Genomic DNA, 14,952 nt, shown 5'->3' with positions numbered 1-14,952 from the left:
GCATTTAGGTTTCTAAAGAAATTAATATACATTAGACCTTTACATGGAATGAAGAACTTCAAGTAGTATATATATATTTAAATGGGACTAAATGCATTTCTATTTTTGTGTATTCTTAGTCTCTAAATCCTGGAAAAGTTTCTACCTCTTTTCTAGGTTTGCCAGTGTCTATCCTCATGAGTAAATATAATGTTAATGGTTACAACATGCACTTTTAAGATAAAAAAAAAGAAGCCATCCAATATTGACATGAATGTAACTAAATATTCTCATTCCCTGATGGTAGGAGTATAAATTGGTACAAACTCTCTGGAGAACATTAGACAATAAGTAATCAAGATTCACAAAGTCTCAGTGAGGAAAGTAAAGATTCATATTAGATAATATTTATCGGAGTGTTATTTGTAACAGCAGAGAGAGACAGACAGAGAGACAGAGAACATAAGAACTTCAGTGCCCGGTGATTATATCATATGCCATCATTTGGATGTGCTGTGTTCTTTTTCTCCCTAACCTCACCTTCCTTTACCTTTCTCTCCTCATCCTCTCCCTTGCAAAGCAGGTGTGCAAACATACATGTGTGGGGCAATCATAGGTCCTCACCCACGTTTAAGTGGTACCAATAATGTGTCCATTTTCAAAAAGGTAAAAAACAGACATTAGAAATGAGCAAGAACAAGTTTAATGCCATGTCGGTTAAACCAAAGCCAGAGACTCATCGCTGTTATTCTCAAGGTTTGTGTGACTGAAGTTAGACGACGAGATGCCAGCACACAGGTTCTGCTTCAACAGCTGGGCTGGGGCCCAGGAATCAATCGGCTTGTGTAACAAGCATCTCAGGTGATTCAGCTGCGGGTGGCCCTTGCACCACACTCGGAGAAACACTGAAGTAGTGAAGCCCTTTATGGCACTGATGAGCAAATTGTTGTAAAGGTTAAGTACATTGCCCAAAGTCATTCCAACCAGTAAGTGGCAAATCAGGAATTAGAACATAGTTGATGCCTTTGCAACCACAATATGTCACATTTCTTGCTTAGCATTCCAAACCTTTTTTAAATTACTACTTTATAAGCTGCAGCTACAAAAACAGTCATAGCTTATATTTATGTGACACTTCCTGTAAAAAATAGCTTTCACAATCGTTATCATTTATGATCTTCACACAAATTACATTGCAGCATCTATATTTGGCAGATGGTAAAACTGAAATTCAGAGATTAAGATTCTTGCATAAAATTTTATATCAGCCCTGGCCAGTGTGGCTCAGTTGGTTGAATGTCGCCCCATGCACCCAAAGGTCACTGTTTCGATTCCTGGTCAGGGCACATACCCAGGTTGAGGGTTTGATTCCCAGTAGGGGTGAAATGGGAGGCAGCTAATTGATGGTTCTCTCACACATAGATGTTTCTCTCTTCCTCTCTCTCTAAAATCAATTAAAATATATTTTAAAAATATTTTATATCATATAAATTTGGGGCGAAGTAGTAGAACTAATGTGTCTTGATGTCTAGTAAGCACTCAGCTGTTAACAGTATTATCCTTATTTTTTAAGAAACTCCCATAATCATAAGTATTGACCCAGGAAAAGTTAAAATTTGGTAGATAAAAGTAACTTAAAATAAGATTAATGCTCAAACTGTACATAGTAAGAGTTATTACATTTTTTTTAAAAAAATCAATATTTGCAATAAAATGTAGCTATAAAATAAGGCAAGAGGAAAAATGAAAACTCACAATGGTAAACAATTTTATGTATTCAGAAAAAAACTAATGGATAAATGAAGCATTCATTTTATAATCTGTACAAAAACATTTGAGCCTCATAAAAAATTTTGGTTAAATTAAATTTGAAAAATGTTGCAAACTAGAAATGTTTTAATGGTCACATAGTAAATTGTTGAAAGGATGAAGGTAGATACCTTCTCAACAAAAATTGAATGTTATTCTACTGCTGACTTTAATATCTATATTCATAAAGATATTACTTTATATCTTCAAAGTCTAATCAAAACAATGAGTCAAAATAACCCATAACCAAAATAAGCTACATATTAATAAGGCTAATAAGGCTACATACAACATTATTAAGTAAAGTTGTCATTCAATAATGGCTGAAGGGCAACACATTGAACATATAATGTAACAGCAGTAAATCATTTATTATGTAATGTATTATAGACATATCAATAAATATAAATGAATTTTCTAATTGTTTCTCATTATTTCTGTTCCTGTTTCTAATGTCATTTAAATGTATGCATGCTTTAGAGACAGATTTCTTGCCTTAAAAGTGGTAGAACCAATTCAGATTGAACTAAAATATTAAGAAATTCCATTACAAAATAATATCAATCTTACTATCTTAGCAATAGCAATGTAATAATTTATACTACAGTTAAACTTACTATCCAAATTTGGTTTCTATAGCATTGTCTTCCATTCTAAGTAAGTTGTCCTTACATTGGTAGTTTGTAAGTATGCTGGAGTACATGCCTTAGAAATCGTGTTTTTTTAACAAAAACATCTCCCTCCCTCCCCAGGACATTAGAATTTGCCAAATTAAATAGAGCTAGTGCTCTAATCTCTACAACTGCTGTTTATTTGATCATTATATATGTGCTCTGTAGGCTGTCCAAATACAACCGCTCCTGAAACCCAATTCCAGCTCCTCAATTTATAGCTCAGCTTTTCCCTTTGGGCTGGAGCAATATACCAAGAAGTATTCCCGGACACCACGTGCTCAGTGAGGTTAGTAAAGCAAAGCCTCCAGCAAGAACATGGCGAATCACTTGCTGGCTACGGCAAAAGCTTGTCACCTTTCCAGTTCATCAGTCTCCTGTGCAGGTCCTGGAAGCCTGGGCTCCTACGGACTATCTTCTCTTTCCCCCAAAGAAAGGAAAATAACTCGAGCAAATGAACTCAGACCTGCCACATGAAGGGGAGCTTTTTCAAGTGCAGAAATACCTGTTTAGAATGAACTCATGGAAAACCCTACTTAAAATGCAGCATTCTTTGTGTCAACAAAAGTCAACCAGGGCAGGATAAATAGGTGAAGCCATGAATTTCCAGTCTACCGATGCCAGATTAAATCCCACTTCTTCAAAAAGACCCTGTTACTGCTGTGTCACCCTCCTAGAATGTCCTATTTGCTTTGGATCATTACAACAACCCCTCTATTGGTGGAGGAGTCCTGCCAGGGTTTAAGTAAAGCCATGACCACATTCAGTCTAGACACTATCATCTTCACTAAAACACATGAATAGAAAGTAGCTTCTCAGAGGCACAGGCTGTAGTTAGACCTCAAAAAAAAAAAAAAAGTCACAGGCAGAAACACAAGGAAAAATCCTTGTTTATATGGAAAAACAGATTTCATTAAAATGTTTTCAAAGAGCACAACAAAGAATATGTATAAGGAGATAATTCCGTTTTGAACCAGAGGTATACAACATTACCTATTCATACACACACACAATTTCTGAGAAACAAATATAAGATTCTATAAACTAGAACTTTCCCTTTATTTTTCTCCAGACAACTCGAAATAAAAAATCAGAAACATTAAATAGGTGAAACTCCTTATGTACTTAAATCGATCCCCAGGATATTATGAAAACCTATAAGACAAATCTACTTATAGAGTTGATTATCATCTAAAATGCTTCATTGACATTAAATGCCATGTGTGCTGGGGTTGCCAGATAAAATATATGATGCCCAGTTAAATGTGATTTTATGATAATAAATGAATAGTTTTGTTAGTATATTTATGTCCCATGTAATTATTTTTATTTGCTAAATTTGGCAATTTGTGTGTGTGTGTGTGCGCGTGCATGCTTATAGTAAGTGTAGGAGGTCAACATTTCCTGGCAACGACATCTCCATGATATACAATGTCTCTATAGAACTTCTCTTACTTTCCATGGGAGTTAATTTGCACATCTAGAAATTCATCGCTTTCATTATAGGTCGGTAACCATTCAAATTCATTTACTTTATAACCAGCTTTATTATGGGAATCTGCTAACTATGGTCAATTCAAAAAAATGAATGTATTATACCAGTGTAAAATGCAGGCAAAAATATTATAAACACAATATTACCTTAAAATTATATAAACCTCCCCTCCCACTCCCAGCAACCTACAAGAGACATGCAAGCCTAACAGAGCTACTATCATATCTAAGTGACATGTTAATTGCAATATAAGGAAGTAATTGAATACTGAATGCAATTCAGAGTGCAAAGGGTATCTAATAGAAATCATTTATTGCCCTGGGTTTACATGGCAAACTCCTACACATCATTTAAGACAACACCTTCAGAATGAAGCCCTTGCTGGCATTGCTGAAACAGAAGGCAGCACTCCCATAGCACCTTGCATGTTTTAACATATTGTATTTATTTACTTATTTTCTTATTTTTTTATTTAAATTATCTCTCATGATCTACTAAAATGAGAACTCCTTCAGAACAAGGTTCATGTGTTCACTGATCTTTGCATCCCTACTCCTTAACAGAGGGTCTAATAGATATCCAATCCCTGTTTGTTGACAAAATAACTATTATTAACAAGCTCACACTGGAACTTAGCCTTCAAAAATGTCCTCGACAGGCAAGATGTGGAACTGCCTTAGACTACCTTTTAACAAATACTTATTTGAATGAGACTCGTTATTAAATCACATTGAATATTAGGCTACACAAGTATATTTCTATTGTTAGTAGGGAACTTGGAAAACTCCATCCAGAATAAAAGGTATATATCATTTATTCATTCAAAAAACTTCTGGAGTATGCCAAGGACGGGGCCTTGTTGTCGGTGCTGGGAAGTAAGATAAAGCCCGGTGATCATGCAGGGTCCATAACAATACTCCAAAGAGATTCACGAAGTAGCAGTGAGAAAGTAGGAGTTAAATATCCTTTTCCTCCGAGGTGAACAGTGATGAAGCCCAGAATAAAAGAATCACTAGTGGTCACGCTGTAAGTTGGGACCAGCTGAACAACAGCAATAAAGACTCATGACCCATCTATTTGCCATTTCTTCCATTTATGACAGAAATGGTCCTTCACTGAGGACCAAAAGGAAACAGAATGATGCCCTAGATCAGCGGTTCTCAACCTGTGGGTCGCGACCCCTTTGGGGATCGAATGACCCTTTCACAGGGGTCGCCTAAGACCATCGGAAAACACATATATAATTACATATTGTTTTTGTGATTAATCACTATGCTTTACTTATGTTCAATTTATAACAATGAAAATACATTCTGCATATCAGATATTTACATTATGATTCATAACAGTAGCAAAATTACAGTTATGAAGTAGCAAGGAAAATAATTTTATGGTTGGGGGTCACCACAACATGAGGAACTGTATTAAAGGGTCGCGGCATTAGGAAGGTTGAGAACAACTGTCCTAGATAATGACTGGGCTGCTAGCTGTGTCCTAAGCCTTGCATGTCCATGTGAAGGAGTGATGACCCTTTCTAACAGATACTGACAAAGTGGCCTGTTGCATTTTAATGGTCAACACCGCTTAATCATCTCCAGGGAGTTACCAGGCCAAAAAGCCATTCCTTGTGGTGCTGCTAGAAATTTTCATACACAGGGCAGAGGCTCGACAAATAAGATGCCAGCAACTCTGCAGTACTGATGTATATTTGGAAAAGCAAAGGTCACTCAGAATAAAATTTACAGCCTGTTATTAGAGACAACAGCTGCTAAAACACACTTTATACCATGTCACAGAAATGAAGCACCATCTCAACCACCAAATTCACTATTTATGTATGTGGGCAGGTGGGTGCGTGTGGGCACGTCAGAAAGAGAAAGAAAGAAATGAGTGGGGGAGGGAATGTGGGTGTGCCAGAAAGAGATAGAAAGAAGGGGAGGAAACGTAAAAGGAGTGATCATACTTGCTACCATTTAGTAAGTGTATTTTATTAGCCAGATCCCTCCCATGTGGTTTACATGAATCAGCTCATCTGATGCTCCCAATCACTTGATGAGAAAGGTTTTACCATCCTTATTTTATTAATTCTGAAACTGAGACTCAGCAGAGAGATGAAGTCATTGCCTCATGGTTATGAAACTAACAAGTGAGGAGTCAAAATTCCAATCCCAAGCCCTGACCTATTCTATTCCAAATCTAAGCTCTCAAGTCCTAAGCAACAGTGATTACCAGTGGTCACCACAATTCATTCAAGGAATCTTTGCATCCCTCATGACCTTGAATAAGATCAAATGACTGTGCAGCACAGTCTCAGCTAGACAAGGTCTGAATCGTTCTCATCAGACCTAAAATAAGGAAGAGCTTCATGTGCTGGCAGCTCCGTCCACACCTCAAAAGGAACTCTGTTAGGTTAACGTGGTATTTTTTATTTGTGTTTATGTTTTAAAGTTCCTTTTGAGTAAAAATATTTGAATAAAGTGGAGCAACAAAAGGGTATAAAGAGCTGGTATTTGAAACTTGTTTTCTCTCTTGACCGGCCCAAGATTTGGGGTCTGGGCAGCACTATGGAGCTTCCACAGGGTGTCTCTCCTGACCACACCCACGGTGCCAAGCCAGCGCTGGCCAAACAATCAAAGCTCTCATGAATATTCTCTCGGGCTCTTCCTCAAAGAGGCCTTCAGTGAGAATCCACAGGGACCTGAGGGGACTCGGGGTAGCTTGGGTTCCTCTTCAGATCAACAGGATGTGCCGCTGGTCACCTGTGGCCAAGGAATAAGAGAGTCTTGTACCCACTCCCTTCCCCCAGCAACAGGACCAACTGGGAAGCCCTCCCTTCCTGGCACGTGGCTCCCTGCTGCAGAGTAAAGCAAGAAATTCATTTCTTTGAGACAAGCCTCTGTAAATGATTGCCACTCCCTTGAGTAGGGGATATATGGCTAATGCTAATTATTAAAGAAGCGGATGTGGAGAAACGTCACAGTCCCTTGCTTTTATTCCAATTCCATGGATGTTTTCCACTAGAAAATTCTGCATGGCTGATCCACAGTAGCTAGGCCCTTGTCATTTTATTTATGGAGTAATACAGAAAACTCAAAATAATCCTTAAAAGCAAACTGGCCAACTTCATCCTACAGATGAAGGTACAGAGAAATTAATGCATCGAGAATGTAATGGCCCTAAATCACCCAGTTAATGGAAGAGTCAGGAGTAGATCCCAGAGGCATTCTGCTTCAATGAAAATGAATGAGAACGAACACACACACACACACACACACACACACACACACACACACACACAAACACTGGGTAAAACAAACAATAAAAAAAAGATAAATGAAAAACAAATACAACACTGTTATGAAGAAAGCTAACAGGATACTAATATACACTGAGTGGCCAGATTATTATGACCGTCCAGATTATTACGACCACCCCATCAGTACAATGAAGTGAATTAGTTATGCAAATAATAATAATAATAAAACCTTGAGAGTATTTGCTTAGGAAGTTTTCAATATTCAGTATTTTTGGAAGTGTCAATGAAGTACTGATGGGGTGGTCATAATAATCTGGCCACTCAGTGTATGTGAAAACTACACAGTGTGCAAGTAATTCAGTTTCTGATGACTTTTGTCAAAGATCCATTACAGAGATTACCAATTGGTCATAATGAGGTCAAAGTCAAGGCGACCCTTTCTGCGGGAGCCAGGTACTGCACCGCAACAGCCAGTGTTTACACCTAATCCCGGCTACCCCCGTCGATACATGTTCATGCTCAAAGAAGGAAGTGTGATCGGACTGAACAAGGTGGATGCATAGGCAGTAAGAATAGCGCCCCTGGGAAGAAAGCAAACCTGGATCTCGGCTTGGGCCACCAATTAAAAACTCAGTCCTAAATTTCTCAACCAACTTGGAAACTTCAGTCTCTTTATTTGTAAGATAAGTGAGTTACATGGTGTGCTTTTAAGTGCCCTTTCAGCTCTAAAATTCGAAATCTAGAAAGATCCTTGCTTTTTTTTAAAAAAAAAAAAAAGGAAGTTCTGCCCTAACCAGTTTGGATCAGTAGATAGAGCATCGGCCTGCGGACTGAAAGGTCCCAGGTTCGATTCTGGTCAAGGGCATGCACCTTGGTTGCGGGCACATCCCCAGTAGGGGGTGTGCAGGAGGCAGCTGATCGATGTTTCTAACTCTCTATCCCTCTCCCTTCCTCTCTGTAAAAAATCAATAAAATATATTTTTTTTAAAAAATGGAAGTTCTTCTTTACCAGTTTTACACAATGGAACAAGTCCAGTGTTGAACTCTGCACTTAAAATGACAAAAGAAAACCTAGAAAGAATATTAATAAACAAACAAGAGGAAAGCAGAACCTACAGGGAGGGTGACACACTCTGGGTTGACCAGACCATTCTTGGTGTATGCCTGTTTTCCCATGCCCTAACCACTTAATGCCTGTTTTCCTTAAATAAAAGTGTCTCGGTTTGGATGATAAATTACATGGTTAATCCTATAAGGAATTGCTGCCATTTATCTTGGGGAATCAATCCTTCAGCATCTCTGAGCACGTACAGGCAAAAGCCCAAACCCTTTATTGTGTTACGAAGACGTTGCTCTCTCTCCAGTCAAAACGCAGTGGGACGTACCTACTCTTTGCTGATCACACCTGACTACTTCCAGTTCCTCAAAGGTAAGGACCTTTGCTCCTGCTCCTGCTTAGCTTCTCCTCCATCCCCACCCACACGATGGCAAGCTCCTCCACAATCAGGAAGACTGAGCTGAATACTGCCTCCTGTGGGAGGTCCTCTCTTCCCTCCACTCGGGATTCTCTACCCAGACCTCTACTGCCACCTGGGCCTGACTGTCCTGCCACTCTTCCCTAGTCTCCTCTCCTACACGATAAGCTCTGTAAAGAATGGGGTGTATCACTCATCTTTTCATCCCTTAGCATTCAATCAGCACTCAACAACATGTCTGATGAATGAAATAGACAAGTACCGAAGGATTTGCTAGCAGGATACTGGCCAAGTTATCTTTCATCAGAGTGAACAAGAAAACAATGGACTTGAACTCATCTGGCCCCATCACTAGTACCACAACCAGTAAGTCCCTTGTATGGTATGTTCCTGTGATGGAAGGTCACGGCCTACAACAATCCTGCAGCTGAATTCCAGTTCTGCTACTGAGAAAAGTGGTCTTGGATAAGTCACGCACCCTATCTTAACTCAGTTCCTTCGGTCTGACACGGGAGAAAGACAACCGTCCTTGGTGCAATGGTATAAACAAGTGCATGAAGAGTAGGGCCCAGAGAATGTAGGTGATAAGGGGTAATTTAGCTCCGGTAGTGATCATTTCCAGCCAGAACAGATCAAACTAGAAAAAGAGTGTAATAAGCCCCACAGAATCATAAGCCCCACCTGGATTTATGTTGCTTTATGTCCCTCACTCTGTCCCAGGGCTCAGAGGCAAAACCCTGCACACTGTCACCATGACTGTCTCTTTCTAAATCCTGGGTTTCCTCTTCTAATTATTCCCAATAGAAGTGTCGTCACAAGGAATAGAGCAGGAAAGGCTGGGACTTACAAGTCAAGACAGACTGTGGTCAAATAAGGAAGAACTTGCCTGCCACTCTGATTCAACTGTGTAACAAACTCAGAAGGAATTCTTGGTAAAATGTCAAGTAGGGAGACTTCGAGCCTGGGGAAGGATTACATGACCTCATGCTGGGATAATAAACCCTCGAGTGAACTATACCTGTAACAAAACACTCACTCAATCATCAGCAGACGGTTATGGTGCCGCGACTGCAAACAGTGGGGCAGGGCTGATAAAAACGCGAGTCCTGAGCGTCATCATTGGAAACAAAAGGCGGAAAGGAATGCTCCTTCAAGCTTTCTTCCACCCAGGCAACAAAGCCCAGGCAGCTAGGCAGTATCAACAGAAACAAATGGGGCCACAATGTTTCAATTTAATAGCACGGCGCTGTTCAAACTTCATAACAGAACACAGCACAGTGGGGATGATTGTTCTTATTATGGAGATACAGGCTAGCATGGGCTCTGGAACAGAGAGGGCCTGACGGGAACTCCAGCTCCTGTACTTACCTAGCGGTGTGACCTTGTGCAAGTTACCTAACGTCTCTGTCCCTAAGTTTTCACCTCTCAAAGAGGAAGATAACAAGTACATAATGGTACCTACACTCCACAGGGCTGCTATTACAAATACTAATTTCTATGGTAGACCAGTACTGGGCAAAGGATTAATGCTACATAAGAGTTTGACAGCCCAGCCGGCATGGCTTAGTGGTTGAGCGTCGACTTCTGAACCTGGAGGTCATGGTTTGATTCCTGGTCAGGGCACATGTGTGGGTCGTGCAGGAGGCAGCCCATCAATGATTCTCTCTCATCATTGATGTTTCTATCTCTCTCTCCCTCTCGCTTCCACTCTGAAATGAGGTTATAAAAAAAATAAAATAAATAAAAAAGAGTTTGATACATACAAGTATTAAGATCCAGTGCTCACTCAAAAGTTGCTTACATACAACCTTATGCTTAGAAACTGCTACAGGTATTGCCACCATAAATCTCAAAGGTGCCTATATTTTATGCTGACTCTCAGGAATTTGACTTGTTGACCAACAAATCCTCTTCCTGATCATGAGGACTGAACAACCCAGAGGTCACTTTAACATAGTGAATCAGAAACTGAAGGTTCTCTACACAATTAATCCAACTATAATCATCCCCCAAATAAATGAAAGTAAGATAAACATATTATTTGCTGAGCATCCACGTGGCCAGTTGCTTTGCAAGCTGTTGTATTTTGATTGGAAGATAACGTGGAGAAAATGGGCAACACATCTTTGCAATCCCTGCCTATTATCACAAAGCTGACAAACTGGCAGCGGAGATGGATATTAAAAATAAAATGTGCACCAAAAACCCCATTGTCAATAAACTAATTTAAAATAAAAAGAGCTTCAAAGACTATAATTCTTGTTCCTACAAGACCAATCCTTCTCTTCTGTGCAATCGTGACTACGCAGAATTCAGGCAGCAGAGTACATTGTGTGAATGGTTTCAGGCGTCACCTTGACAAGTATCTGCATAGGATGTGAATTCCCTATCCTAAGCTTGCTAACCACCCGCCCCACTCATTCTCCCATTCTTACTGCTTTTCTCAAAAAGGCTACAGTCCATTTATTTAATTTCTCTTTCCTATGTTACAGTCACATACACATAAAACTTCTTCTATTACATACCTACTGAAATAATGCTATTTCCCCAGAGGTTGTCACCTGTATTTGATATCTATAGAGTCTACAAGCTTAAACTTCAGAGGGCAACATTACTTTTGTTATGTTTAAGTTTGGGGTTGGTGTGCCGGGGTGGAAGGAGCATGTAGGGCAGATACACACTGAAACTATTGCCTCATAAACCCTCCAAATCATTCTCATTTAACCTACAAAGCAACCCAGTGAGACACAAAGTTAATGTACATGAGTCTTGAAACATACTGCATACCTGAATTTGTTAGGCATTATACAAAGGTCAAAATCAAAACAAGAACTTGGCAGGTTCATACTCCAAGTTCAATAGTCCTTTTCTGCTAGTGGCTCTATGAACTGTGAGCAGCAGCACTTGAGGTATAATAGGAAAAGTGGCCCCCATAAGATGTGTTTCATCTATCATGGAAAATATGTCCTCATGGCACAGGTATGCTCAAGTTCTCAAGGTTTTTGGTGACCATTAACATACAGGGAAACCATTTTTATACTTCTACTAAGCTTTGTTGGAAGGAATAAGATAATCTCATATCTGAGGGGCTGGAGTCCCCAGTGGGAATATTATCTGTGTCCAGTTAGTTACAGATAGGACTTTAGTTGTGTCAGCAACTCCCAGGTCTCATCCTTATCCTTAAGGTCCACATGAGGGTCTCAATCAGCAAACTCAGCTATGACCTCCACGATGCCTTTGCCCTAATCAAAATAAATGGGACCAATGCCTCAACCAGAACGCTAGTTTACTCTGTGATGATGAGGGCTCTAGCTCTTCCCAGGGACTAAATGAATGTAAGTCCTGGAGTTTCAGAGGAGCCTCGCAATCCCAGGTCACATTCATTCAACACGGCTTTAGAAATTGGCCCAAAGAGCATTAGAGGAACTTTCCACTGAATTTCCATGGGGAAAACTGAAATGCTAAAAGATATTTTTAAAAACGTGATCAAACACTATTCTGAATATAGTCTATGGAGAAAATGTGATCCAATAGGGTAATTAGTTAAACGAATTCTCACTGGGTGAACTTTTAAATGACGCACTCTGAGCTCCAAGAGAAACGTTCTGTGTGTATCCTTTTTGTGGGTAAATCTCCAGGGGTCAGAAGAGGACCTGGAACTTACATGTTCTTTAATTCCCTGAGTACTTAAATGAAGAAATAAAAATATTCCTCCTGGTCATCACCATGAATTCTTCATCCAGGAAAAACAATAGTTATTTAAAGGCAAAAGTTATTTGCGTATACATAGAAGAATAAAAACTTGCTCCTCACCTTAAAATAAAAATTAACTTCTACTACTACAAATAGAAAATTAATGGGGAAAACACTAAGTTTTCATAGAGATGAAGAATGCTATTAATTCAAATCTATTTATGCAGTAAATCTATACAAAACCTTGATATGCTACCTACATGTGTGTAGTGACAATAACAGAATGCGAAAGATAACTTATTTAAAAATAGACCCATAAACACAGCTATCTATGAAAGCATATTCATATTACATAATAAACACTTTCTATCTGAAAACACTTTCATAGAGACCACAAGGCAAAAATTCCACAACTGGGCTACAGGAAAACCTGCCAAGCTAGAATTTTCAACACTTGATAGCCAAACTCATCAATGACATCTTTCACATCATCATTTACACTAAGCCCCTGAGGCGTGCATTTCCCTAAAGCTAATTCTGTCATTGTAGAAAGACTGGTATGCTGACTTCACCACAGAGATTTGATAAAAAGTACTTCATTCCCTTGTAAGTCCTACATACCTACTGGTGAATATTCATAACATCCTTTACCACTATCTGAAACTAACGTAGTTTATAGCAAGACATCGAGAATCCGTAGAGTAAGTGACAGTCAAGACAACGCTTACCGAGCACAATGACCACAGTCTTCAGAAGACTCATCATGGTATCCCGATTCCGCCGGGGTCCAGAACTGTGCCGAGACATTCTCATAGTCCTCTGGCGGACGTAGCCAAAAATATGAGCGTAGAGAACCACCATGACGACAAAGGTCACCAAGTTGAAAATGGCCCAGAAGACTAAGTAGGAGTCACTGTAGAGGGGTGCCATGTTGGAACAATGTTCAATATCACAGATGCAATTCCAGCCCACACTGGGAATAGCACCCATCACAATGGCCATGGTCCAGATGACCACAATCACCACCACCACCCTCCGGTTGCTCATCCGCGTGTGGAGCTGCATGCGGAAAACGGTAATGTGCCTCTCGATCGCAATGGCCAGCAAATTGGCCACCGAGGCCGTCAGGCTGGTGTCGATGAGGCCCTGACGGAGGAGCCACGTGCTGACAGTCAGTCTCCGGGTATTGGGTCCCGTGTTGAACATTAGGTAGAAGTAGGCCAACCCAGCAAAGAAGTCTGCAGCGGCCAGATTAGCCATTAAGTAATAAATAGGGAAATGGAAGCGGCGGTTGACGTAGATGGCCACCATGACCAGTAGGTTGGCCAACATGATGAAGATACAGACGGTGATCCCAAGTCCCATCACCAGCTTGCTGACTGTGTTCCATTCTGTGGCGAGATACTTCCCACTCCTGTTATAGAAGAAGGCGATGGATTCGTTGTAGAAGCACTGTGGTTCATTCATGGCTGTGAACTGAGAGAGAGAGGAAGAAAGATGAAAACCAAAGAAAAAAAGAAACCACGGGGTCCAAATAAAAAGACATATAGATAACACAAGATTTCGATGGTAAATGTCACCAAAAAAAAAAAGCAAAGAATTTGAAAATCTGCTTCTGCAAAATGTTCTATGATTATGTTGAAACCTCAAGGTTTCTCACTGTATTACTATCCTCAAGAGTTTCAAGATTAAAGACAGTTGGAGTTAAATAAATGACAAGGTCTGTGCTCGGTGGTTGCACATCATTGATGTTTACTAGAAAAGCCACACGGCCCAGAAATCTTACTTAAAATACATGAGAAAGATGAGAATTCTGCAGAGCATTACAACTGGAATATTTATCATAGTAAAATCGACTTCGGCCTGTTATTTAGGGCATCTGTAAACATAGTTGGTTTATAGATAGGGTATCATTGCCCTATTATTCAGCATTTCTGTTCTCACATAGAATGTCCTGTCTGTGACAGACATTTTTAATATAAGTCCCCACAAGGACCAGCAGTCCCAACATTTCAAAGAGGTCACTATGGATCAAAGCTTCTTTGCCCAAAGCCAGCATTTGCTGTTCAACATTCCTGTGGGCAGCACTGTCTACCCCCACGACTCCTTGTCCCCAGAATAGCAATCGTTAACCAATCTATGATGTTTGAAGACCTTTTTTCTTTTTGGAAGACATAAGAAATATGTCACCTAACGCAACGTCCAAAGAGCAGCTGACCTTTTGATGCTGCTTTACAAACAGCAAGGTATACTTAGATTAGATAAAGAATGTCTTCTAAAATGTGGAGCGATAAATAATGTATAATGTGTTTTCTTATTTTTTAACATCATCAACTAGAATATATTTGCTTATTATTTACTAGTGGCCTGGTGCACGAAATTCGTGCACAGGGGAGGGTGTGTTCCTCAGTCTGGCTTGCACCCTCTCCAATTTGGGACCCCTCGAAAAATGTCCTGCCAGTTTACAGGGATCGGGCCTAAATCAGCAGTCAGACATCCCTCTCGTAATCCAGGACTGTTGGCTCCTAACCGCTGACCTGCCTGCCTGCCTGCCTCTAACCACTCCGCCTGCCA

General features: G+C 40.0%; 1 protein-coding gene across 6 annotated transcripts in view; it reads right to left on the bottom strand.

Annotated features, from left to right (window-relative positions):
- The window catches only part of LPAR1 (lysophosphatidic acid receptor 1), a 200,264-nt gene that overhangs the window by 36,620 nt on the left and 148,692 nt on the right, over nt 1-14,952 (bottom strand). For all 6 annotated transcript variants that reach the window (XM_005859761.2, XM_005859759.2, XM_005859760.2 and 3 more), the window contains one exon: nt 13,107-13,854. In XM_005859761.2, the coding sequence (XP_005859823.1) occupies nt 13,107-13,854 (748 nt within the window). The remainder of the gene's footprint in view (nt 1-13,106; nt 13,855-14,952) is intronic.

Source organism: Myotis brandtii, unplaced genomic scaffold (assembly GCF_000412655.1).
Source record: "Myotis brandtii unplaced genomic scaffold, ASM41265v1 scaffold13, whole genome shotgun sequence".
In the NCBI taxonomy this organism is placed as follows: domain Eukaryota; kingdom Metazoa; phylum Chordata; class Mammalia; order Chiroptera; family Vespertilionidae; genus Myotis; species Myotis brandtii.
This window is presented reverse-complemented; position numbering and strand designations above follow the sequence as displayed.